Here is a 22,936-nt window from a genome sequence, read left to right as displayed (position 1 = left end):
CCCCCGGATGAGGGAGGCCCCCAGATTGGCCCCCAGGCTTGCTACAGCTTTGCGATGGCTGAGGGGGGGAGGACGAAGGCTGAACCCCCAGCCCCAAGCCTAAGACAGGGCAGGTGCAAGGGCAGGCCAAAGAAGGCAGAAGAGGCTCTTCCGGCAGCAGGAAGTGGTAGGAAGTGGTAACTACCTATGGGGAAATGAGGCTTGTTCCTCCCTATGGGGTTGAGCAGAAGGGGAACCTCAGCCATGGCCTGGGCTCCCCACCATGAGGGGGCCTGAGGGAACAGTGGCTGAGGTTCTGATCCCTGGTGGTGCCCTTCCTTCCCTTCCCACCCCGGGCGTCCCAGCAGGCTCCCCAGGCTCCTAGCACTTGGCTCGCTCGGGTGGGGCGGGGTGCGTTGCGATCGGGAGGTCCGGCGCGATGTCCGGGGGGAAGCAGGTGGCCCGGGGCGCCCAGGGCCTGGAGCAGCTGTGGCATCAGTGCCCGCTGGCATCCAGGGCCCGGGGCGGCGCGGGAAGCGTGCGGCTCGGGGCGGGGGCGGGCCGGAGGGTGCCAGCCTGCTGGACGCCGGGCGCTGGGCGCGAGGGGGCGGCAAGGTCCGGCCGCCGGGGACCCCGCCGGAAACCCCTCCCGGCGGTGCCAGGCTGGGGGGCGCCCCGCCCAGGGGCCCGCGGCGGGGGCGGGGCGGGGCGGGCGGGGCCGGCGGGGCGGGGGTGCGGGCGGCAGAGCCCCAGGGCCGGCCCGGCGCGCTCGCGGCCGCGTGGGAGCAGCGGGGCTCGACGGCGCGGCCGCCCGGAAGCCATGGCCGCGCACGGGAAGCTGCGCCGGGAGCGAGGGCTGCAGGCGGAGTACGAGGCGCAAGTGAAAGGTGAGAGGGCGCGGGTGCCTGCGGAGACCCGGCGTCGGGGGGGCCCCCCCAGGCCCGCCGCGCCCGGCCGCTGCTCGCCCTCCCCGCACCCCGAGCCCCGCCGGGCCCCTCAGCCGCGGGCTGTTTCCCTTTCCTCCCCCCCCGCTCCCTCCCCCCTTCCTTTGGTCGCTCTGCCCTCCTTGCTGCTCCCTGCACCTCACCCAGGGAGGGAAGGGGGCACCCGCTGCCCCCCAGAAAGTGACATTCTAGCCAGAGTGAAATGGAGCACCTTGCTTTTGCTGAGGAGGTCCAGGTAGGGGAGCCTGAGCGCCTCGAGCGCCTGGATTGGGGATAGCTTGGCCTGGAAACCGGTTCCTTTGCCCTCTCTTGGGCACTGAGGTGGCTGGGAGCTGAGGGCCGCCGTGTCGGGGTCTCAGGGTCTCGGGGTCTCGGGGTCTCGGGGTCTCGGGTCGCCGCTTAGAGATTCAGCGGGCCAGCTTCAAAGCCTGCGGGGCGCCGACCTCCTTGGGTTCTGATAAACACTGTGCAAATCACATGCAAATCAGCTTCGCAAACCCTTGGGCGACAGCTTCTGCCCCTCTTATCCAGGACGTGCTAACTCTTGCAAACGAAAGAAGGTGGCATCCAAGTGCCCGCAGTTGGGGCCCTAAAGTTTCCCTGAGTCTTCAGATGTGTGACCCCATATGTCAGTGTCATTCGCTCCGGTTTACCAGTGAAGGAAGCCAAAGCTCAGCGAGAAGGGCCTTGCGCTCGGTCACCCAGCACAGCCCCTTCGAGGGAGAAGGAAATGACCCTCGAGGTGCCTGCCCGACCCACAGATGCGGGTTCTAACGTAATTTCCCAGTTCAAGCCATTTACACCAAAGTATGCCTGAGTCCTCCCCGTCTGGGAAAGGTGGCCTGCTGCCCAGAGCCGGCCTCAGGTGGCCTGCTGCCCGGAGCCGGCCTCAGGTGGCCTGCGGTGGCTCTGTGCGGGCCGAGCTGCCCCTCCAAGCCTTGCCCTCATCCTTTCGCAGGTGAAGACACTGCCCCCCATCCCTGCTTCCCCCAAATGTCAAGAAGCTGGAGGACTTTGGAAACTCTTCAGTCGGCAGATATGGATCAGTTAATTCACACTGAAAAACTGGGGATCCGAGCAAGGCTGTCTTTAAAAAGTTTCTTGCCTGCTCCGGACCGCCAGTGACTTTAGCTCCTGAACCCTTCCTCTCCCCAAAGAAACTTCTTACCATGCTAAAACAAACAAACAAACAAAAAACCCAGGACCACTGTCTTGACACCCTAAATTCTGAAAGGTCAGCACAGTCGCGGTTTGGGTGGCCATCTTCTCTTCTGCTTTATTTGTCAGCAGAAGTGAGACCGTACGCCTTGCTCACAGGAAGTGTTGGTGGGGCCCAAGACCCAGCCGCGCAACTGAAGCAGATGTGGAAGGCTTCCATCCTTCCTTTTCACAGATGTTCTGCGCGCGTCTATTCTCTCCCAGGCCCTGGGAATACAACCCTGAGCAAAAGACCCAGGCCCTGCCCTCGTCCGGCTCGCAGGTCCTGTGACGGAGGGAGACACGTAGCAGACGACCCCTGACGGTTAGGCTCGTGTATGATGACACCCCCTGTAAAGGGAAAGCACGGATGTCAAGAAAGGAGGGAGGAGGGCCAGACCCAGTTGCAGGGGAGGTCCGGGAAGGGTTGATGACGGGGTGCATGGGAGCTGAGATCTGACAGCTTGAGGGTGACGGCCCAGGGGCTGGGGGCCGTGCACCAGCTCACTGCACTCCGGGGAAGCTCCGTCACGGGTGTTCTTGACACCAGCCAGTGTGGGAGTCCGGGTTGGAGGGTTGGAGGGCAGGCCTCGCAGAAGGAAGAGCCCCCCCCCCCCCTCCCCGGGAGCTGTTGTCTTCACAGCGCTCAGCTGCCATTGGTCTCCAGGGACAGATTGCTTGGGAGGGCGGGGCAAACACCAGAGGAAGGTGAGGTGAGCTGGGACCTCTCAGGTCTTCCTGAGAATGAAATGCGAGGTCCTTTTAGCCCCCAAATGGTACCCTGATTCGGTGACGAATGTCCAGACTGCGAGGGGCATAGAGCCCACTCACCTGGCCGGGGAGCTGAGCGCCGGAGCCGGCCCCGGAGGGGACAAAGAGGCTCTGGGTCGCTTGGCGCTGCCCTCCCCTGCGCTGCTTTCACTGTCGGAAGGGAAGGGAGCAGCTGCCACCGGCCACCTCTGGCTCCTCTTCACCCAGCTCCACCCCGCCCTGGAAGGAGCACTCCCTCAGTAATCCCCCGGAAGGCGCGAGCGCTGTGGCCCTGGCCCATCCCTGAGCACTGCTGGGGGCGGGGGCAGGGGCTGGAGGACTGTATGTGGGTGCAGCCAAGGCCAAATTGGAGAGAGGGCCGGGCAGGAGGAAGGATGCCTTCTCCAAACGGAGAGCAGAGGGGGCGATGGGGATGCCGGGCAGGTGCACCCCGGGGAGGCTGCCCCGCACCCACCGCCCCTGGGAAGTCGCTGGCAGCACAGAAATGCCATTTGTCACCCCCTCCCAGGCCCGCTCCCTGCTCTGAGCCCTCGCTGACTTCTGCCTAGACTGGTTCAGGAGGTGCCAGCCTGGCCGGGCGCTTTCTGTGTGTCACCCGCCCTCTGCCTGGCCTCCCCGCAGCAGCCCGAGGGAAGCCCCACCGTGTGGCCCAGCTGCTGGGGCTCCTCCTTCCCTCGGCGACCCGCTGCACATCCTCCCCTGACCACGGGCCTCTCGCAGGACTCCGCTTTCCCCCTGCAGCCACACTGCTTCCAACAGCCTTCTCTGTTCTCTCGGCCAGAACACTCTTCCCGAGTGGCCCCGTGGCCCCTCTGTCACCTGCTCACTTCCTGGCCACCTGTTCTAAGAGAACTCCTCCCCGCCCCCACCTGCCACTCTGACCTCACCTTGCTGTTCGCCTCCTCAGCGCCCCTTGCTCCTGGACATTCTAGTGTATATGTGTCCGCTTGTGATCTGTTTTTTTTTTAAGATTTAATTTATTTATTCATGAGAGACACAGAGAGAGAGGCAGAGACCCAGGCAGAGGGAGAAGCAGGCTCCATGCGGGGAGCCCGATGCGGGACTCCATCCTGGGACCCCCCGATCATGCCCTGGGCCAAAGGCAGGAGCTAAACCGCTGAGCCACGCAAAGATCCCCGTCTGTTTTTTTTTAAAGATATTTATTTATTGGAGAGAGAGGGAGAGAGAGCATGTGCATGTGTGCCTGAGCGAGAGGAGGGGCAGAGGGAGCCAGAGAGGCAGCCCCCCCTGCCCCCGCCATGAGTGCAGAGCCCAACTCAGGGCTCGGTCCCAGGACCCCGAGAGCATGACCTGAGCTGAACTCAGACGCTTAACCAAGAGAGCCACCCAGGCACCCCCACTTGTGGTCGGCACCCCCAATCCCATCCCAGCTTCACGGGCACAAGCTGCTGGTCGGCCCTCTTTGCCGCTGTGTCTCCTCATGTGGAACATGCCCGGCCAGACTGGGTATGTCATCAACAGTCTGCAAGATGGGGAAAGCAATCAGTGTGCCTCCCTGGGGACGTGGATGGGGTTAGTAAGCAGGCGACCTGTTTGCCGGAAATCCAGACAGTGCATTATTCCCCGGGATCCCCCGTGCGCACCTGGGCACCCAGTGGGCGGCAGAAGTGTTTGTAGCAGGTTGCTTAAACCTGCCATTCAGGCGGTTCTTTGCTTTGGTGGGGAAAGCAGTGTTGCCAAATCGAGCCAGCGATAAGGTGTCAAAAGCCAGCAGTGTGGGGGCCCCGGGTGTGGCTGTCTCTGGCGGGGGGTGGGGGTGCCCTGTGGATGGGTGATGCCGAGTGGAAATGGGGGACAGAAAACAGGCCTGCCCTGTCTGTCCCTTGGCTTGCCAGCTCCAACCAGCCTGCTCTGGCCATCGGCCCTCACTGTGGGGCTGCCCTTTCTCCTTGGGGGGCCGGGGGCAGGGTTCCCAGCTACTAAGGCCACGAGTTCGCTGCGGGTTCGGCAGGGTGCCGTGGCAGCCTGTGTGTGTTTGCAGGAGAGGCCACCCTGCCTGGGGTCGTGGGCACCCGAAAGGCAGGAAGTGGCAGGGCAAACAGCTCAGGGGCTTTCCAGGAACCAGGGAGTGATGGGAAGCCGAACTGAAAGGCACCTGGCCGGGGACAGGGCGACGCGGGGCCGGGGCCGCTCTGGGTTCCCGCCGCCAGCGCAGGCCCCAGCCCTCCCTCTGCCCCTGGAACAGCAGCCTTCCCGTCTTCCCCGGCTGGGTCCGGCCCGGCCGTTAGCCGTAGCCCAGAGCTCCCTTTCCCCGAGGGCTGTGCCCAGCACGCGTCCCCGGCCTCGGGCCTGGTCCTGGGCCGGTCGCGGGCCTGAGCCGCCGTCCCCCGCAGAGATGCGCTGGCAGCTGAGCGAGCAGCTGCGCTGCCTGGAGCTGCAGGGCGAGCTGCGGCGGGAGCTGCTGCAGGAGCTGGCCGAGTTCATGCGGCGGCGCGCCGAGGTGGAGCTGGAGTACTCCCGGGGCTTGGACAAGCTGGCCGAGCGCTTCTCCGGCCGGGGCGGCCGCCTCGGGGGCAGCAGCCGCGAGCACCAGAGCTTCCGGTAGGTGCTCGCGGGGCAGGGTGGCCCGGCAGGCTGCGGGACCCCGCTCCCGCCCTGAGCGCCCCTCTGCCCCAGGAAGGAGCCGTCCCTCCTGTCGCCCTTGCACTGCTGGGCCGTGTTGCTGCAGCAGACGCGGCAGCAGAGCCGGGAGAGCGCGACCCTCAGCGAGGTGCTGGCTGGGCCCCTGGCCCAGCGCCTGAGTCACATCGCAGAGGATGTGGGCCGCATAGTCAAGAGGGTAAGGCCGCCTTCGCCCTGGGCGCGGGAGGCGTGCACGGCGTTGGGGTCCAGGGAGGCCCGTGGGTGTCGGGCACAGGGAGCTGGCGGAGCCTCGAGGGCCGATGGGTGGCAGCGGGGGCAGCCGCACTGGGGCTCACGCTCGGCCTCCTCGTCAGAGTAAGGATCTGGAGCAACAGCTGCAGGACGAGCTGCTGGAGGTGGTGTCGGAGCTTCAGACGGTGAGGACAGGGCCCGCCCGCCCATCCCGGCTCCCCAAACTCCCCAAGGCCGGCGCACGAGGACCGAGCGCCCGGGAGAGGCCTGGGTGGGGGCACGGCAAGCACAGCCCCTCTCCCTGCTCTGGGCACGCGGTGGGGATGGGCCAGCCGTCGGCTCCGAGCCCCAGATGCGCTGGGGGGGGGGGGGGGCGGGCTGGCCGCGGCCTTGGACTTCAGGAGGGCAGCCTGGCCCCGGTGCTCCCTGCAGGCCAAGAAGACGTACCAGGTGTACCACATGGAGAGCGTGAATGCTGAGGCCAAGCTCCGGGAAGCCGAGCGGCAGGAGGAGAAGCGGGCGGGCCGCAGTGCCGCCTCTGCGGTCGCTGCCGCCGCCGCTGCCGCCGCCGCCACCGCCACCGCCACCGAGGCGGGGCCCCTGCGCAAGAGCTCCCTCAAGAAGGGAGGACGGCTGGTGGAAAAGGTGGGCCTGGGGCACCTATCTGTCTTCGAAGGTTCTGGTTCCAGCCTTTGTCCCTGGAATCCCCAGCCCTCGCCTGCCGGGGCCTGCTGGGAGGTGGGGCTTGGAGGCAGAAGGCAGGGCTGGGGAGAGGAGAGCCCCGGCCCTCTGGTAAGGCTGGGCCTAGTCAACTCTGCTGGCTTTGGAGTGCTCCCCTAGCGGGGTGGGTGACGCGACGGGAGGGGGGGTGTGTGGTGGAACAGTCTCCCCCCACGCTCCTACGTGCTCCTAGCTCTCCCCCACCAGCCGGAAGAGAACTTCCGTGCTCCCAAGTTAGGAAGCCTTCCCCGCCCCCCACCACCCCTGCCTCACGCAGTGCTCTCAGGTGTCAGAGGGGCAGCAAGGCACATAGGATGGGCGATTGGGTGATGTGCACGGAGAGGAGGCTGGAGGTTGCCCCCAGAGGTTGGGGAGGTACCAAGCCAGGAGGAGTTGATGCAGAACTGGGGCTACCGGCCCGGGTTGTGGGGTGTGTGTCCGTGGCAGGGTGCGGCAGAGTGGGGCAAGGGAAGAAGACATTGGGACTTCTGGGCCATGTGGTGGGAGGGGCCTGTGGGACGTCGGCTGCAGGTGTCCCCGTGGAGGTGGAGATTCTGTGGAAGGCCGCAGATGGGGGCTGGCCTGCTGGCCGAGTAGGTGACCCTGCTGTACTTGTGTGGCCTTGAGCAGCGTCAGGCCAAGTTCTTGGAGCACAAACTCAAGTGCACAAAGGCGCGCAACGAGTACCTGCTCAGCCTGGCCAGTGTCAATGCTGCTGTCAGCAACTACTACCTGCGTGACGTCTTGGACCTCATGGACGTGAGTACTGGGTGGGCAGGCAGGGGCTTGGGCCCGTACTCCGGGGGCCCACCCGAGCCACGTGCTTGCCTCCTCCCCAGTGCTGCGACACAGGATTCCACTTAGCCCTGGGGCAGGTGCTCCGGAGCTACACGGCTGCTGAGAGCCGGACCCAAGCCTCCCAGATGCAGGGCCTGGGCAGCCTGGAAGAGGCCGTGGAGGCCCTGGATCCTCCAGGGGACAAGGCCAAGGTGTTGGAGGTGCATGCAGTCGCCTTCTGCCCCCCACTGCGTTTTGACTACCACCCCCACGAAGGAGATGAGGTGAGGGTCACTGCCCCGGCCCCTAATGCCCCAGGCATCGGCACAAAGGTCTTTGCAGCTCTCTGGCCTTCATTGTGACCCTCCTTAAGTCCAATGAATGCCACTTTGCAAAGGAGTGGAGACTCCTGAAAGCAGCTTATTTCTCCGACCCTCATTCAATGGCCTGGAGGCGAATGAGGCTGTCTAGAAGTTTCTCCACTGGCATTTGAAACAAGCAACCTGCAGTACTGCCAATGAATGCACCCCTCCCCCACCACAGCAAACACAGTAAAAATACCGCCAGGTGGACGCCAGATAGTAGGTGGGCATCTAGCTGTTCATACATTTTTCATCCAAATGTTCTGCATGTTTAGACATTTCATCATGCCAAGTTGAGGGGAAATAAACCATACAAGCAGTAGAATGTAGCTGGCATCCTTTTACTTGTTTACAATTATTCCTTTTCTTTTCCCAGTTTGTCCACATGGGCATTGTGAGTGGACAGGGGTTTCATGGAGCTTTTAGCTTTTTAATCTATATTTTGTTTTTTTTTTTAGCTTTTCTTTTTTCTTAAGATTTTATTTATTTATTCATGAGAGACACAGAGAGAGGCAGAGACACAGGTGGAGGGAGAAGCAGGCTCCATGCAGGGAGCCTGACGTGGGCCTTGATCCCGGGTCGCAGCTAAACCACTGCGCCACCAGGGCTGCCCTATTTTTTTTTTAAGATTTATTTATTTATTCATGAGAGAGAGAGAGAGGCAGAGAGAGAAGCATTAATCTATTATTTTGATCCGAGTCATATTTGAAAGAGTCAAGTGTTACTCAAGGCTCACGATGGCACATGGCAGTTCTCTGATTCACCTTTTCTGTTCTCGATTCCGCTCCTCACAAACGCTACTTCCTAGTCTCCTAGCTGCTGCTTCTGGTGCTTCCCTCCCTGGGTTCAAATTGCATAGCACGTGGCTAGTTGCTTTTCAACTGACTTCCTTCCACTCAGGGCTAACCCTAGCGCAGCCCGGCCCCCGGCTCCTCATCTGTGACTTCTCTTGTCTGAAAATGCCTGGATTCTAGCCTTCAAATTGATTGATAGTTTAGCTGGATATCGAATTCAGAGTTGAAAATCGGTTTCCCTTTCGACCGTTGGGCATCGCTCCAATGCCCTTCTGATTTCTGATCCTTGGTGTGCGACCTGCACATTTTCTCCCTAAAGTTTTCAGGAGTCTCTTTCCTGCCTGGTGAAATTTTATGATGATGCTCCTCGGGAGATCCTTTTTCCTTCACGGTGCTGGGCAGCCGGTGGGCATTGTCTGGAGTGGTGTGGCCCTAGGTTTGGGGATCATATTATTGCTTTGATAATTTCCTCCTCTTAATTTTCTTTTCTCTCACTTTTAGGAATGCTTATAATTGGATGTTGGACCTCATGGATTGATTCTCTAATTTTCCTCTTTTCCCTTTCCTATTCCCTCACCTCTAGGCCTTTTAGTTCTGCTTTTTTAGAGATTTCTTCAACTATCTCTTTCAACCCTTTGTTGAATATTCTAAAAAATTTACTTTTGTAGTTTTTGTTTCTGAAAGTTCGGTTTTGTTTTCCAGGTTCCTATTTAAAATGATGCTTTGGGGGTCCCTGCCTGGGTGGCTCAGTCAGTTAAGCATCTGCTTTGCCTCAGGTCAAGATCCTGAGATCTTGGGAGGGAGCCCCACGTGGGCTCCCTCCTCAGTGAGGAGTCTGCTTCTCCCTCCACCTCTGCTGTCCCCCATGCTCATTCTCTCTCTCTCTCTCTCAAATAAATAAATAAAAATCTTAAAATAACCCTTTGTTCTTGTTTTGTGGGCATATCATCTCAAATCATTCTGAAATGTTCATTTTTGTTTTCTGGACATTTTTCTCTGCTCCCTGCATTTTCTAGTTTCTTTGCAGTTAAAAAAGAAAGAAAGAAAAGCTTGCTTTCGCCTTTCTCTTTCATTTTAGAGCTTCCCTCAAATGGCTGGCAATTCTTGGCCATCAGGTCATATTTCAGAGGAGGTGCTGAGTGGTGGATTAGATATCCGATGTGCTTGAGCAGAGCTTGTCAACAGGAGACTTCCCCTCGGGGACTTGGACCATTGCTTTGAGGGAGACCCCCATGGTGGGGAGCGTGGGGCATCCTGGTAAAAGGGTGCTAGAAAGGACTAGTAGGACCTGGGCTGAGACTAGAGGATTTGGGGGAGGGACCCAGCTCCAGCTCTGGCCTAGATACTGTGGGGAAGCAGGGGTAACTCTGATTGGATGTCTTCATAAATCTTGTCTAGAAGGCAGGAGGTGGGGGGGGAGATGAGGGATGCTAAAGCAGCAGTCACTCCTGTTACCTGAACAGGGGGAGGTTTGGTTATTTTTGTGGCTTGGATAAAGTTCTTGTTTTTGTCTTCACCTCTCATGGCCACCGAGTGACCTTGTCTGATGCTGATGCTCTGTGACATTCCTTATGTTCAGTAGGATAACACCAAGTCCCGTCTGGACAGCTCCAGATGGCAGCGGCTGCTTGCTTCCTTCGCGTCAATAGGAATTTGTTTCTCCTTCTTTAGCTGTGACTAGTGTCCCCAAGTCCAGAAGCCCTCTGATTTATCCTTTCCAGAGGCTACATCTCTAGTTTTCTGCTAACTGTATGGGTTGAGGGGAGGTTCTTCTAATGTTAATGTTCCCTAGGACCTGGAGAGACTTTTATTTTTTTTTATGATTCTGGTAAAGCATATATAAGATTTACCATTTTAACTCTATATGTACAGCTGATTGTATATATGTGTGTGTGTGTGTGTGTGTGTGTGTGTTGGGTTTCTTTGTTTTTTTTTTTTTTTTTTTTTTTTTTTTTTTTTAGTAATTACTGTAGCCAATGTGGGGCTGGAACTCAAGACCCCAAGACCAAGAGTCACATGCTCGGATCACTGAGCCAACCAGGTGCCCCCATTTAAGCCATTTTTACCATTTTTAAGTGTGTTGTTCGGTGGCACTAAGCACATTCACACTGTTGTGGAACCCTCCATCTCCAGGACTCTTCCATCTTCCCAGACTGAAACTCTGTCCCCAGGAGACACTCACGCCCCCTCCCTTTCCCCCAGCCCCCCAGCGCCCACCAACCTACTTCCTGTCTCTATGAATCTATATCAAGACTACTCTGGGTCACTCATATGAGTGGAATCATCTGTGATTTGCTGGTTTTGCTCCGCATAGTGTCCTCGAGGTTTATCCAAGTTGTAGCCTGTGAGAGGATCTCCTTCCTATTTTTTTTTTTAAGATTGTATTGAGTCACCATGTACCTCAGTGCTCTGAATGCAATCTGAAATAGCCTTATGTGCTTCTCTATTGCCTGGGCCGCCCTCCTGGCACTAGCCTCCCCGAGCACAGGGACCACGTCTGTCTGTCTTTTTTTTTTTTTTTAAGATTTTATTTATTTATTCATGAGAGACAGAGAGAGAGGCAGAGAGAAAAGCAGGCTCCCTGTGGGGAGCCCAATATAGGACTCAATCCCAGGACCCCGGGATCACGACCTGAGCCAAAGGCAGATGCTCAACTGCTGAGCCACCCGGGCACCTCGATCTTCTTTTTAAGGCTGAATAACGTTCCGGTGTCTGGACAGAGCACATTTTGCTTATCCATTCATCCCTTGATGGGCACTTGGGTTGCTTCCCGCCTTGGGCTGCTGTGAACACGAGTGTGCAAATCTCTCTTTGAGCCCCTGCTTTCACTTCTTTGGAGGATACACCCAGCAGTGGCATTGCCGGCTCGTGTGGCAGGTGTAGGTGCGGTTTTTAGAGGAGCTACAGTATCGTTTCCCAGACAGACTTGAGCCGCTCCCGGCCCCCTGCGGCCCCCTGCGGCTCCCTGCGTGCCCCTGCGTCACCGTGACCTGGGCCTTCCCGCACCCCTGTAGGTGGGGCCTGCAGAGAACAGAGCGGGGTGTGTTTAGCCTCCCGTGGATAAGCCACGTCTTCACTCTCAATTTTCACCTGATGCCAGGGCTCTCTGGATCCTTAAATGTTCAGAGGAGACGAATTTCTCGATTCTGGGGGCCTTCTCCCCCATCCTCCACTCTCCCCACCCCGCCGAGCCACTCACGTTTTGCCTCGGGAATCTATTTCTGCCTGATGAGAGGGGGCCGTTCTTCTGTCTCAGGCCCCAGTCCTCCTGATTATGTTTTCAAAAATAATCAACAGCGTTGTTGAGGTCTGAATCACCTGCCGTGTAATTCGCCAAGTTGAAGCGCACCATCCCATGTGTTTTGCACTATTCGCCGAGTTATGCAACCATCACCATGAGCTCGTGGCAAAACACGTCTACCCCCCGAAAGAAACCCTGGGCCCATGAAGCAGCCCCCACGCACCCCCTGCCCCAGCCCCCCGCACCCGCTCGTCTCCTTTCTGTGTCTCGCTTTGCCTCTCCTGGACCTTCCGTGGCAATGGGCTCGTGTGATGTGTGCCTTCTGTGGCCGGCTCCTTTCACTGAGCAGAATGTTTTCTAGGTCCCCCCCAGCCCCCCGTGTAGCGCCCATCAGCCGGGGGGCCACTCGTTTTTGTGGCTGAGTGACATCCCCTCGTATGGACGTGCTGCTCTTGCTTTTCCACTCATCAGCTGCTAGACACTCGGCTCGCTTCCGTCCCCGGGCCCTTATGAGTAGCGCTGCCGTGGGTGTCAGGGCGCGAATGTCAGTGGGCGAGAAGTGCTGGGGTCCCGCGCGGGGCCGCCCCCCGCCACGCGCCCCCGCCTCTGGGCCCGGGCTCAGCCTCGGCGCCCTGCATGCTGCCCTGCACAGGTGGCCGAGATCCGGGTGGAGATGGAGCTGCGGGATGAGATTCTGCCCAGAGCCCAGAATATCCAGAGCCGCCTGGACCGACAGACCATCGAGACGGAGGAGGTATGAGCACCCTGGCTCGGGGCGGGGACACAGACCCGGACCCCTGGAGCCAGGGGGCAGCGGCCTCCACGCCCCCTTCCTCCCGACTAGGCCTTCCTGTCCCTCGCTCCTGCCCCATTTCTTCCGGCCCTGGTGCTGTCCTCTCCCCAGGTGAGCAAGACTCTGAAGGCCACACTGCAGGCCCTGCTGGAGGTGGTGGCATCGGAAGACGGGGACGTGCTCGACTCCCTCCAAGCCAGCCCCTCCACCGAGTCCCTCAAGTCCACCAGCTCGGACCCGGGGGCTCGGCAGGCTGGCCGGAGACGAGGCCAGCAGCAGGAGACCGAGACTTTCTACATCATGGTGGGAAGGGGGAGTGGGGGTGGGGGGCAGGCCACAGGGAGGGGCCAGAGCTGGGATTAAAACTTCGGACACTTCTCGGGGCTTCGCAGAAGCTGCAGGAGTACCTGAGCGGACGGAGCATCCTTGCCAAGCTGCAGGCCAAGCATGAGAAACTGCAGGAGGCCATTGAGCGAGGTGGGCCCTGCCTCTGGCCCTCGACCCTCCTGCGTGGGGACCCCATGCGGCCCATGCTCCTCTCCGCCCGGAGAGCTTGGCGGGCATGCTGGCAATACCCCAGCAAGGGTCCCGGCCCCTACCCTGTGAGCCCGGCCCCTTGGCGCTGCCCAGGGCGGTGCTCACCTCCTGGCCTGAAAAGCTCACCAATGTTTTCTACTCCCCAGGTGACAAGGAGGAGCGGGAGGTGTCTTGGTGAGTGCGTCGTGCAGGGCCGGTGTGCTCTTTTTTTTTTTTTTTTTGATTTATTTATTCATGAGAGACACAGAGGGAGAGAGAGAGAGAGAGAGAGAGGCAGAGACACAGGCAGAGGGAGAAGCACGTGGGACTCGATCCCGGGTCTCTAGGATCACACCCTGGGCTGCCCCAGGGCCGGTGTGTTCTTTGCAGTGGTTGTTCCGCGGGGGCCAAGCTGCAGTGTCACCAGCCCACCCCTCCTCGGGGCCCAGCTCTGCTGCTCACGGTTCTATCTCTTAAATTTGTCACTTGGCCCCGTGGGTTCTGGAACCACATCGCGGGCTCCAGGACTCGGGGTGGGACAGCCTTTACTCCATGCCCGCTCCCCTCAGAGCCAACTTCCGTTCACCACAGGACCCAGTACACACAGAGAAAACTGCAGAAGAGCCGCCACCCCCGCCCCAGCTCCCAGTATAACCAGAAACTCTTCGGGGGAGACATGGAGAAGTTTATCCAGGTACTGGCTTTGCCTCACGCTCCAGCTGAGTGCGGGCGCTACCCCGCATTTTGGTTTCTGTCCAGCCCGGTGCTTGTGACCCCAGTGTCGCCTCCATTGCCAACAACTGGTCAACCGTCCTTCCTGGATGGGCCTTTGTCAGGTCTCCACTGATGGAAGGGAACGTCCTTAGCTAGTAACAGGCATCTAGAGCAAGCCTCAGGCAGGCGCATGTGCGACGTGGAACCCACAAGCCCCGCTTCTGGCTGACGTGGTGTGGAGGGGGGGTCCTAGAGGTCAGGGTGCGGGGGGCGAGAAAGGTCCAAGAAGAAATAGCGCTAGCCTTTGTTATGAAGCGACTATGCAGTCCGTCCGTATTCAAAAGAGCCAACGGACGATTTAAATGAACAAATTTGAGATTTGCAGTGTCACTCGATTCGAGGTCAACACGCAGAAGTTGCTTGCAGTAGACAGACAGCAAACAATGTCAGGCGCTGCCCAAACTGGCGGATGTCACAAACCACACGCCAACCTTGTTGCCGATACCCATGGCTTGTAAGAGAAAGATACAAGGGAGCGAGTGACACGGAGGGACAGTGAGTGACACGGAGGGACAGTGAGTGAACCCCCTCTGTCCGCAGAGCTCAGGCCAGCCCGTGCCCCTGGTGGTGGAGAGCTGCGTCCGCTTCATCAACCTCAATGGTAAGCCAGACCCAGGCCCTCCTGCTGCCGGCCTGGCCCTTGGCCCTGGCACCGGCCCCGGACCGGCTGGAGAGGGGACCCGGCACCCACCGGCTCTCATCCTCCCTCAGGCCTGCAGCACGAGGGCATCTTCCGGGTGTCGGGCGCCCAGCCCCGGGTCTCTGAAATCCGTGAAGCCTTCGAGAGAGGTAGGGACAGGCAGGATGGGGCAGGGGCGGGGGCATCGCCAGAGCCGGCGCGATCGCCTCCTGCGCCCCGTGCCGCCCTCAGGGGAGGACCCACTGGTGGAGGGTTGTACGGCCCACGACCTGGACTCGGTGGCAGGGGTGCTGAAGCTCTACTTCCGGAGCCTGGATCCCCCGCTCTTCCCACCGGACCTGTTCAAAGAGCTGCTGGCTTCGGCCGGTGAGGCCGGGGCCTGAGGCTGGCCGGGTGGGAGGGGCCGCTTCCCTGTGGCCGTGGCCACACTCACGGGCTTCTCTCCCCACGGGGGGCGGCCCGGGGCCGCAGAGCTGGAGGCCGTGGCCGAGCGGGTGGAGCACGTTAGCCGCCTCCTGGCCCAGCTGCCCGGACCGGTGCTGGTGGTCCTGCGCTACCTCTTCGCCTTCCTCAACCAGTGAGTGCTTCTTGGGGGCGAGGGGGGCTGGCGCTGGGGGTGCAGGGGACCCCAGCTGGGGAGTCCCCTGCCTGTGACCCGCGTGTGCCCACAGCCTGGCTCAGTACAGCGATGAGAACATGATGGATCCCTACAACCTGGCCGTGTGCTTTGGGCCGACCCTGCTGCCCGTGCCCGCCGGCCAGGACCCAGTGGCCTTGCAGGGTCGGGTGAACCAGCTGGTACAGACTCTCATCGTGCAGCCCGCGCGGGTTTTCCCACCCCCGACCCTGCTGCCCGGCCCCATCTATGAGAAGTGCATGGCACCGCCTTCCACCGGCTGCTTGGGGTATGCCCGTCGCGTGCCAGGGTGGGGGGTCCAGCAGGGGGAGCCCTCTCGTCTACTCAGATGCCTCGCTCTGACCTCAGGGACGCCCAGCTGGAGGGCCTGGTTGGGGAGAACGAGCCGGAGCTGGAAGCCGGGACCTCGGCCCAGGAGGATGGTGAGGGGGAGAGGAGGAGGGCCCCGTCCTGTCCCCGCCCTGGGTGCCCACTCCCCCTCCCAGCTCGGACCCCCTTCTCTCCCCAGACCTGGACGGCGGCGTGGAGGCCGTGGCCTGCTTTTCCTACACGGGCCGCACGGCCCAGGAGCTGAGCTTCCAGCGCGGGGATGTGCTGCGGCTGTACGAGCGGGCGTCGGGCGACTGGTGGCGGGGCGAGTGCGCGGGCGCCCGGGGGCTCATTCCCCACAAGTACATCACGCTGCCCGTGGGGTGAGTGAGCTGCTTCTCGTTCACCCGGGCCTCTGGCCCTTCCCCTGCCCGAGTCCTAGCCTCCCTAGGCCTGGGCGCCCCAGACCCCTTCTGGCCAACACTGGGCCCGCCGGCCCCCAGAGCCTGGCCCGGAAGGCGCGCTTTCAGCAGGCTGTCCCTCTGACCCTAGTGCAGAGAAGCACTCGGCGGGCCAGGGGCCACAGGTCGCAGCGGAGCTGGTGAGCAGTCCAGAGGTCCTCCTGGCCGTGGAACTTGGCCATCGGTGAGCGAGGGGGAGACTCATATTGGTGGCCCCACTTGCCCACCTCGGCCTGAGCACTGCTGTTGGGGAGTGAAACCTGTCCCAGGCAGCAGGTGCTGGGCCAGGTCACAAGGGGTGGGCTCTGACTTTGGCCACGTGCAGAGGGGCCCAGGTGGGGGAGAGCCGTCCAGGTGAGGGACCCGCTGGGCCGGCCTCGCTCTTCCCCCTACCTTGGCAGTGCCCTGCCCCGGGAGGGGCCCCTGTGGGCTCACTGTCTGTACCCTGCAGGCCAGAGCCATGCACCCCGCCTGAGGCCCCCCTGGGCATACCCGGGGGGCCCTTCGGGCACAGACGACACTGCTTGGTCCCCACCTCCCCGGAGCGATACGTGGAGGTGGACAAGGTGAGAGCCGGGACTGGCTGTGTGGCAGGTGGGGGGGGCGGGGGACACCTCTCCCGGGGAGTCTGCGTCACTTTAGAAACCAGACTTTTTCCTCCTGATGCTCGGGTCTACCCTTCCTGGCTCCACACCTGCTGGCTGAGCCCAGCCCAGGGAGGGGCAGGCCAGTAAGGGGGTGAGGCCAGAGGGGAAGGACGAGCCCAGAAGCAGGGTTGAGGGGCACACGGGGGCTCCTGCGGTTGGGCTTCACGTTCTGGAGTGGGGAGTGGCAAGTGGGACTCGCAGGCAGGCATGGCATCTAGAGCCAGGGCGGGTGACAGGCAGTCACCCAGCAGGTGTTTGGTGCCCGAGGAGGATGAAAGGGACCGGGGGAAGAGATGCCGGAGTGGGTGGCCGCCTGGGAAGCCCGGCAGGGTGCTGGTTCTCAGTGCGGGAGACCGTGGGTGTTGAACATGGCCCCGGCCAGGGGGCACCCTGGGGAGACACGGCTTTCTGCTCTGGGGAGCGTGCCCACCTGTGGGCTCCCAGTGAGCACCGCTGGGCTAAGACAGAAGCCCTGGGGACATGCGCCAGGGAGAGAGCCCAAGAGCACGCGGTGTGCCGGCGGAGGCCCAGTGGCCCGGCCAGGAGTCGGGGACCAGGGGGCGAGCTAGGTCACATGGCCGCTAATGCCAGAGAAGCCAGAGTCAGGCGTAGGGGAGGGGTGGGCAGCCAGGACATGGAAGGGGGGTGCAGGCAGCAGGCAGCGCCAGGTGGGGTGCGGGTGGACGCTGACCCGTGAGGCTCCAGCACAGTGGTGCTCCCGGGGGTCGGGGGTGGCTGTGACCTCAGCCAGGGAGAGAGTAGGTAGGAGGAGAGAGGGGACCTGGGACTCAGCCAGAGGGACCCCCACGTCAGGGCTGGGCTGAGAATTGCCGTCCCCAGAGGTGGCTGTGACCCACCCCCCCACCAAAAGCGGCAGGAGGGAAACCAGGCAGGGAGGAGGGGCGGCGGCTTCGGGACCGGTGGGTAGGAGGGGTGTGGTGACAGGAAGGTGGCCAAGGACCTCGGTTGTGGAATGAGAACGAGTTCCAGCGGACGCTTGGGCAGCAGAGGGAGGAAGGCCCCACGTGTGGCTCGGGTGGCGACAGCCTGACCGGAGGGTGGGAGAGGGGGCTCTGCAGATGCTGTCCCTCGTCTTCTGTCCTCTAGGCTGTGGCACAGACCATGGATTCCGTGTTTAAGGAGCTCCTGGGAAAGACCTCCGCCCGCCAGGGCGCGGGGCCCGCGTCCACCGGCTCCCCCGGCCCCGGGCCCTGCAGCCTGAAGCCTCCGGCCTCCGGCCGCCTGGGTAGGAGCAAAGGCTTCTCCCGCGGCTCCGGGGCCCCGGCGTCCCCCTCGGCGTCCCATCCCCAGGGCCTGGACTCTCCACTTAAGCACTGAGGCGCTGCCGGCCGCTCTGCAGCCGTCCCCCCCCCCCCGACGTGGCCACCTGTGGCATCTCCCTGGCCCTGTGTGGCCGGTGCCGGGCTCCTGCTCTTGCCCCTTCGCAGAGGAGGAGACGGCTGCCCCGACGCGCCCCTGCCTGCCCCGACCCTGGCTTTGCTGTGAGGGCTTGGCGGTGGCTGCCGGGCGCTGGGTGCGAGCCCGGTGGCGGCCGGCAGGTGCTGGCTGCCGTTTATAAAGGCCTGCGTGTTGACCCCCGTGCAAGCCAGTCCTCTGTCTCGGGGGGCAGGCGGGGGCACGGCCAGATGCGGGGCGCTCGGCAAAGGCGGCGGGGGTCTCGGCACACGGCCGTCCGAGCGGGGGTCCGGTGTCCGGTGGGGGTCCGAGAATGCCGTTGCACGCTGCCCGACAAGCGCCCTTACCCTGATCCAAGGAGACCCGCTGGGTGGAAAAAGTGCTGGATCTTTTATTAGGGACAGAGTGAGAGGGGAGGGCAGAGGGGGAGCAGAGAGGCCCCCTACCCCTTTCCTTCCTCCCGGGCTCCGGGGAGCCTCCATGTCAGGGGCAGGCACCCGCTGCGTGGAGGCCTTGTGCGCCCCCCAGACGAGGCCCCCGGCTGCCGCCCTAGCCCCCCCACGCTAGGCCCCAAGGAGCTGACCTCTGGCTCCTAGTCCCAGAGCCCCCTCCCAGAGGGTCTCCTCCCCCCAGGGGTCCGAGGGCCAGCCCCAGGTAGGCAGCCGGGCCTCGCAGAGCCTCTGGAAGGAAGGCGCCCCTTGGCTCCTCAGGAGGAAGTGTCCTTGGCCAGGAAGGAGCTGGCCGTGGCGCAGGACTCCTCTTGGGGCCCCAGGCTGGGTGGGGCCCGACTCCGGGCCCAGCAGAACAGGCTGCGCAGCTCGGAGGAGACGCTGCTGCTGAAGAAGGCGTAGATCCAGGGGTTGGTGCAGCTGTTGAGGCTGGCCAGCAACATAAGCAGCACGAAGGGGGCCCCTGTGGGTGGGGAGAGTCCGGGCTGGGGCTGAGGGTGTCCGCGCAGAGGTGCAGTGACCCCGTCTGCTCACTGGGGCATATGTCTGCGGGGTGAGGGCGCGTGCGCGGCCCAGCCCGAAGGTCCCCCACCGCCCTGGCCGCAGCCACACCCACCTTCCAGGGGCGCCTGCGGGTCCCACGCTGCCCACAGCTGCACGAGGAAGAAGGGCGCCCAGCACAACACGTAGACGATCACAATGACCAGCGTCATCCTCACCGTCTTGGCCATGGCTGCGGACACCCGGGCCCCCTCGCTGGGGCTGCCGGTCCGGTGCCCTCCACGGCACCCCCCAGCCCTCTCTGCTGGCCCCGGCACCAGGCTGGAGTGAATCTCCCGGAAGATGAGCACCTGGCAGGCCGCGATGCCCAGGGCAGGTGCCACAAAGACCATTAGGGCGATCCAGGTGACATAGGCTCGGAGGCCCCAGGGCTCAGCGAAGTGGGCCCAGCAGTCAAGGACCCCACTGCCATTTCCCACGTCACGCTGGGCAAAGATGAAGAGCTGGGGCAGGCTGAGAATGAGCGAGAAGGCCCAGGCCACCAGCACCGGCCGGTTCCAGCGAGCTCCACCTCCGTGGCGGTATGCCAGCATGGGGCGGCAGATGGCGCGGTGGCGGTCCAGCGTCATGGCCAGGATCATGTAGGAGGAGGCATACATGCCCACCATCTGCAGGTACTTGACTGCCCGGCACAGGGCATCAGGCCCACGGAAGCGGTCCGTGGCATCCCACGCCAGCTGGGGCAGTACTTGGAACAGAGCCACAGCCAGGTCGGCCAGGCACAAGTGGCCAATGAAGACGTGCATGGGTGCCCAGCGACCCCGCCGGACCCGGCGCGCCAGGGCCCCCAGCACCAGGCCGTTGCTCAGGGCCACAGCCACGAAGACCGTGGAGAGCAGGGCTAGCTCGGCCTGGACAAGCAGCGGGTCCCGGGTGTCCAGCAGCTCCCTGCTGCCGTTGCCAGCTGGAGTAGGTGGAGAGAGGGTCCGGGGCACAGCTGGGCGGGTGGAGGAAGAGGCCCCGTTAGGGTATGTGCTCTGCGGGGGGCCCTGGGCCCGATGGCAGGGCCAGTGGCTGAGCCGCGTCAACCTGGGCCCCCGCTTCCCTGCCGCCTCCCAGGCCCCGGCCCGAAGCGGAGCGCTCACCACTCCTGGCCCGTGTGGGGGGGCAGCCCCCCCCATGAGCACGCAGGGCCGTGCCCGCGCCTCCCCGCACTGGCAGCCCCGACAGGGAGGGTGAAGGAGTCTCCGAAAGGGGGGCTTCTCTGCTTCTGCAAGCCCACTCGGCCTACCTGGCTCGTCCCCGAGGAGGGATTGGTGGGGGGACAGGTTGGGGCCCGGGGGCTGGAACCTTACCCGAGGTGGTGGATGCCAGGAGCATGGTGGGGCCGGGGCAGGTGTCTCGAGCGCCTGGGGGACACAGGGTATCGGGCTCAGCCTCCCAACCGAGGGGCCTAGTCTCTCGACAGGCGCCCCTAGAGACTGGGTGCCAGGGTGGCGGGGTGCCTGTGTGTGGGGGGGTCCCAGCGGTGGGGAGGCACGCTCGGTCGGATGGAGGTCGGTGAGGTCATGGATCCCGGGCCCCGCTGTGCTCCCCAGTACCGAGCAGGTTAAGATAGAAAGGAGCTGTCGCGCAGATGCGTGAGCGTGTCCTAGGACCCACGTTGCAGCCCGCAGATCCGGAGCACACGTCCAGACCGCCTCCCCCCACGCACCCTCGCACAGCCCGGGAGAGGCGGCCGGCGGAGGGCTGGGGCTGGGCAGGAGAGGCCACTGTCCCCGGGGCCCCCCGAAGCCCCTTACCTGGCTCGGCTCTCTGGGCTCCGGGCAGCTGGGCAGTGGCGGCTGCGAAGGTGGCCCAGGAGCTCAGATCTGCTCCCCATCCCCTGCCCCGCCCCAGCCCGGCCTCTGGGAGTGACCTGCCCAGGAGGGGACTTCCTCTCCCTCCCCGCCCCCACGTGCCTCTCCTGGCCTCCTGCCTGGGGCACCGGGAAGTAGGCTCCTGGCCTCCTGCGCTGCCCTTCCTGTCCGGGCCCTCCTGGGTCTGTCCCCAGGACGCCTTGTCCCCCCCGCCCCGGGTGCCTGAGCCCTCCCAGGCTGGTCCCCGGCTAGGCCTGGCTGTGACCGGCAGGCAACCGACACCCCCAGCCGCCGCCTGTCCCCCCATTCCGTCCTCACGGGGTCCACCTTATTGGGAGGTCAGGTCCGGCGGGGTTCTGGGAGATCGCTCAACTCAGCAGCTCTGCTGTAAAAGTGGGGAAACTGAGGCCAGAGATGGCTGAGGCTGACTGAAGGCCACACAGCTTCTTGGTGGCACGGCGCGACTCCTTTCCCAGCCAGGTTCCTTCTGTCCCTGCTGGGCCCCGGGGAGGAAGGGGTGAGAGCTCGTGGAATCCCCACTACGTGAGTGCTGGTGCCCGCCCCTCCTCAATTAGGGCCACCGGAGATGAGGGACAGGAAGGGAGGGGGTGGGGCGGGTTCAAGCCAGGGCTTAATGCACCCCTGTGACAGCCAGCTTCCTCCCCAGGATCCTGTGGGAGCCAGGGACACCCCCACCCTCTTCCTCCCCCCCCACCTGCAGCTACCTGCCCTAGGAGGGGGCGGGCTGCAGGCCTCTGTCTCCCTCCCGCACCGCCGGACGGCCACAGGGGCGCACGCACTCGGCACCCACACAGGCACGGATGGGCTCACGTCCGGGCACGCGTGTGGAGGGGCTTCCCTCCGGGGGCTCCAGGGCGGGGCCTGCAGCCCACCCACCCACCCACCAGGGCTGCCCCTGCAGCCCACCCTCTCCCTGCTGTCCCGGGCGCCCTCTGCCCGCCGACCCTGCTCTCGCCGCAGAGCCTGGCCTCGCTCCGCCAAGGCTGGTGCAGCCCAGCCCCGCGCCGTGGCCCGCTCGCCTCGAGTGCCAGGCCCTGGGCCCACTTGGCCCTGTTTTCCTGTTTGTCCGTCTTCTCTAATGACCTGCAAGGCCGGAGGCCAAGACAGCTTCGCGCTGACCAGGCCCAAGTATGGCCAAGACTCGGGCCTCGCCTTCCTGGCCAGAGAGCCGGGGGGGGGGGGGCAGCCGGGGGGGGGGGGCGGCGTCTCGCACACTCACACGCACCCACCCCTGCAGGGGGCACACGTACCGCATCCACACGTGCTGCACATTCACTACAATCACACACACACACTCTACCCCGCTCCCCCCCCCCCCCCCCCCCCCCCGCACAGTGCACACGCATATTCCAGTGGTTTCCGCTGCACCATTTGGACGCAGGTTGCAGAATGCTGACACCCGGCATCGGAACCCTTCACTCACACCTCCTGAGACCTAGAGCATCGTCACTCTCTCCCCTGTAACCACTTGCCGTTATTGACCTAGCAGCGTAGAAACAAATTTCTTTTTTTTTTTTTATTTTTAAAGATTTTATTTATTCATGAGAGACCCAGACAGAGACCCAGGCAGAAGGAGAAGCGGGTCCCTGTGGGGGACCCGGTGGGGAACTCGATCCCGGGACCCCGGGGTCACGCCCTGAACTGAAGGCAGATGCTCAACCGCTGAGCCCCCGGGCGTCCTAGGAACCACTTTCTGCCACTGTCCGGGTGGACAGGAATGGTCAGAAGGGGAGCTCCTGGGAAGACTCTAAAACAGATTATTCAAGGGAAAGTTTTGAGCCGCTGGTAAAAAGTCACAGCATACCCAGCAGCCTTTGTCACACACCCCCCCCCCCCCCCCCGGTGCTAGCCTGGCCGGTGAGATGGGACCTCCCTCGTCTGCCGGAGAAACTGAGGCACCTGCGCACCACACATGCTCACCTTGCCCCTCTACAGCTGCGTGACCCTGGACAGCCTAGGCCCAGCTCCACTGGGGTCTCTGAAACGGGGAGCCCCCCGCTGAAGGCTGCCGGGGACAGGACGGGCGAAGGCCTGGAGCCGAGCCCACGGAAGAGCCCACTTTCACGGCGCCCGGGGCCCGGCCGGAAGCCAGAGGCCGAGCCCCCGCACCGCGTCCCCGCCCAGCTCCCAGCGGAGAGCTGGCATCTGTCGCCGGCCCTGCTCCCCGCACTCCTTGTTTCCTGTTGCCGAGTCCGGGGCAACCTCTGCGGGAAGCCCCTGCCCTCCTCGGTGCTGTATCCCTGAGGCAAGGGGAGGCGGCGGCGCCCAAGGCCACCACATGCTCCAGGGACAT

The 22,936-nt window shown here is 63.1% G+C and overlaps 2 protein-coding genes across 8 annotated transcripts; one reads left to right on the top strand and one right to left on the bottom strand.

Annotated features, from left to right (window-relative positions):
* The first annotated feature begins 735 nt into the window (after nt 1–735).
* On the top strand, nt 736–17,991 carry ARHGAP4 (Rho GTPase activating protein 4). 6 transcript variants are annotated; one of them, XM_035711405.2, is made up of 23 exons: nt 736–866; nt 1,882–2,445; nt 5,246–5,453; nt 5,529–5,691; nt 5,849–5,911; nt 6,159–6,371; nt 7,077–7,205; nt 7,286–7,507; nt 12,273–12,374; nt 12,525–12,716; nt 12,806–12,890; nt 13,097–13,124; nt 13,521–13,623; nt 14,244–14,304; nt 14,415–14,492; nt 14,575–14,709; nt 14,815–14,920; nt 15,015–15,248; nt 15,329–15,402; nt 15,489–15,672; nt 15,842–15,934; nt 16,202–16,316; nt 17,505–17,991. In XM_035711405.2, the coding sequence occupies exons 3-23, from the start codon at nt 5,248–5,250 to the stop codon at nt 17,733–17,735; spliced, it is 2,817 nt and encodes a 938-aa protein (XP_035567298.1). In that variant the 5' UTR covers nt 736–866; nt 1,882–2,445; nt 5,246–5,247; the 3' UTR covers nt 17,736–17,991. The 6 variants fall into 6 exon arrangements, with proteins under 6 accessions (XP_035567298.1, XP_025316380.1, XP_035567296.1 ...); XM_035711403.2 differs by having other exon boundaries at nt 738–866; nt 1,455–2,445; XM_035711404.2 differs by lacking the exon at nt 736–866 and adding an exon at nt 1,241–1,665.
* Nucleotides 17,992–18,184: 193 nt separating this feature from the next.
* Nucleotides 18,185–21,168, bottom strand: AVPR2 (arginine vasopressin receptor 2). 2 transcript variants are annotated; one of them, XM_025460598.3, is made up of 4 exons: nt 20,950–21,168; nt 20,119–20,172; nt 18,879–19,760; nt 18,185–18,725 (listed from the first exon to the last, which is right to left on the bottom strand). In XM_025460598.3, exons 2-4 carry the CDS (start codon nt 20,141–20,143, stop codon nt 18,520–18,522), a joined length of 1,113 nt encoding a protein of 370 aa, XP_025316383.1. In that variant the 5' UTR covers nt 20,144–20,172; nt 20,950–21,168; the 3' UTR covers nt 18,185–18,519. The 2 variants fall into 2 exon arrangements, with proteins under 2 accessions (XP_025316383.1, XP_025316382.1); XM_025460597.3 differs by lacking the exon at nt 20,950–21,168 and adding an exon at nt 20,566–20,683.
* Between the last annotated feature and the right edge of the window lie 1,768 nt (nt 21,169–22,936).

The sequence above is a fragment of the Canis lupus genome, chromosome X, assembly GCF_003254725.2.
Source record: "Canis lupus dingo isolate Sandy chromosome X, ASM325472v2, whole genome shotgun sequence".
Lineage (NCBI taxonomy): Eukaryota > Metazoa > Chordata > Mammalia > Carnivora > Canidae > Canis > Canis lupus.
This window is presented reverse-complemented; position numbering and strand designations above follow the sequence as displayed.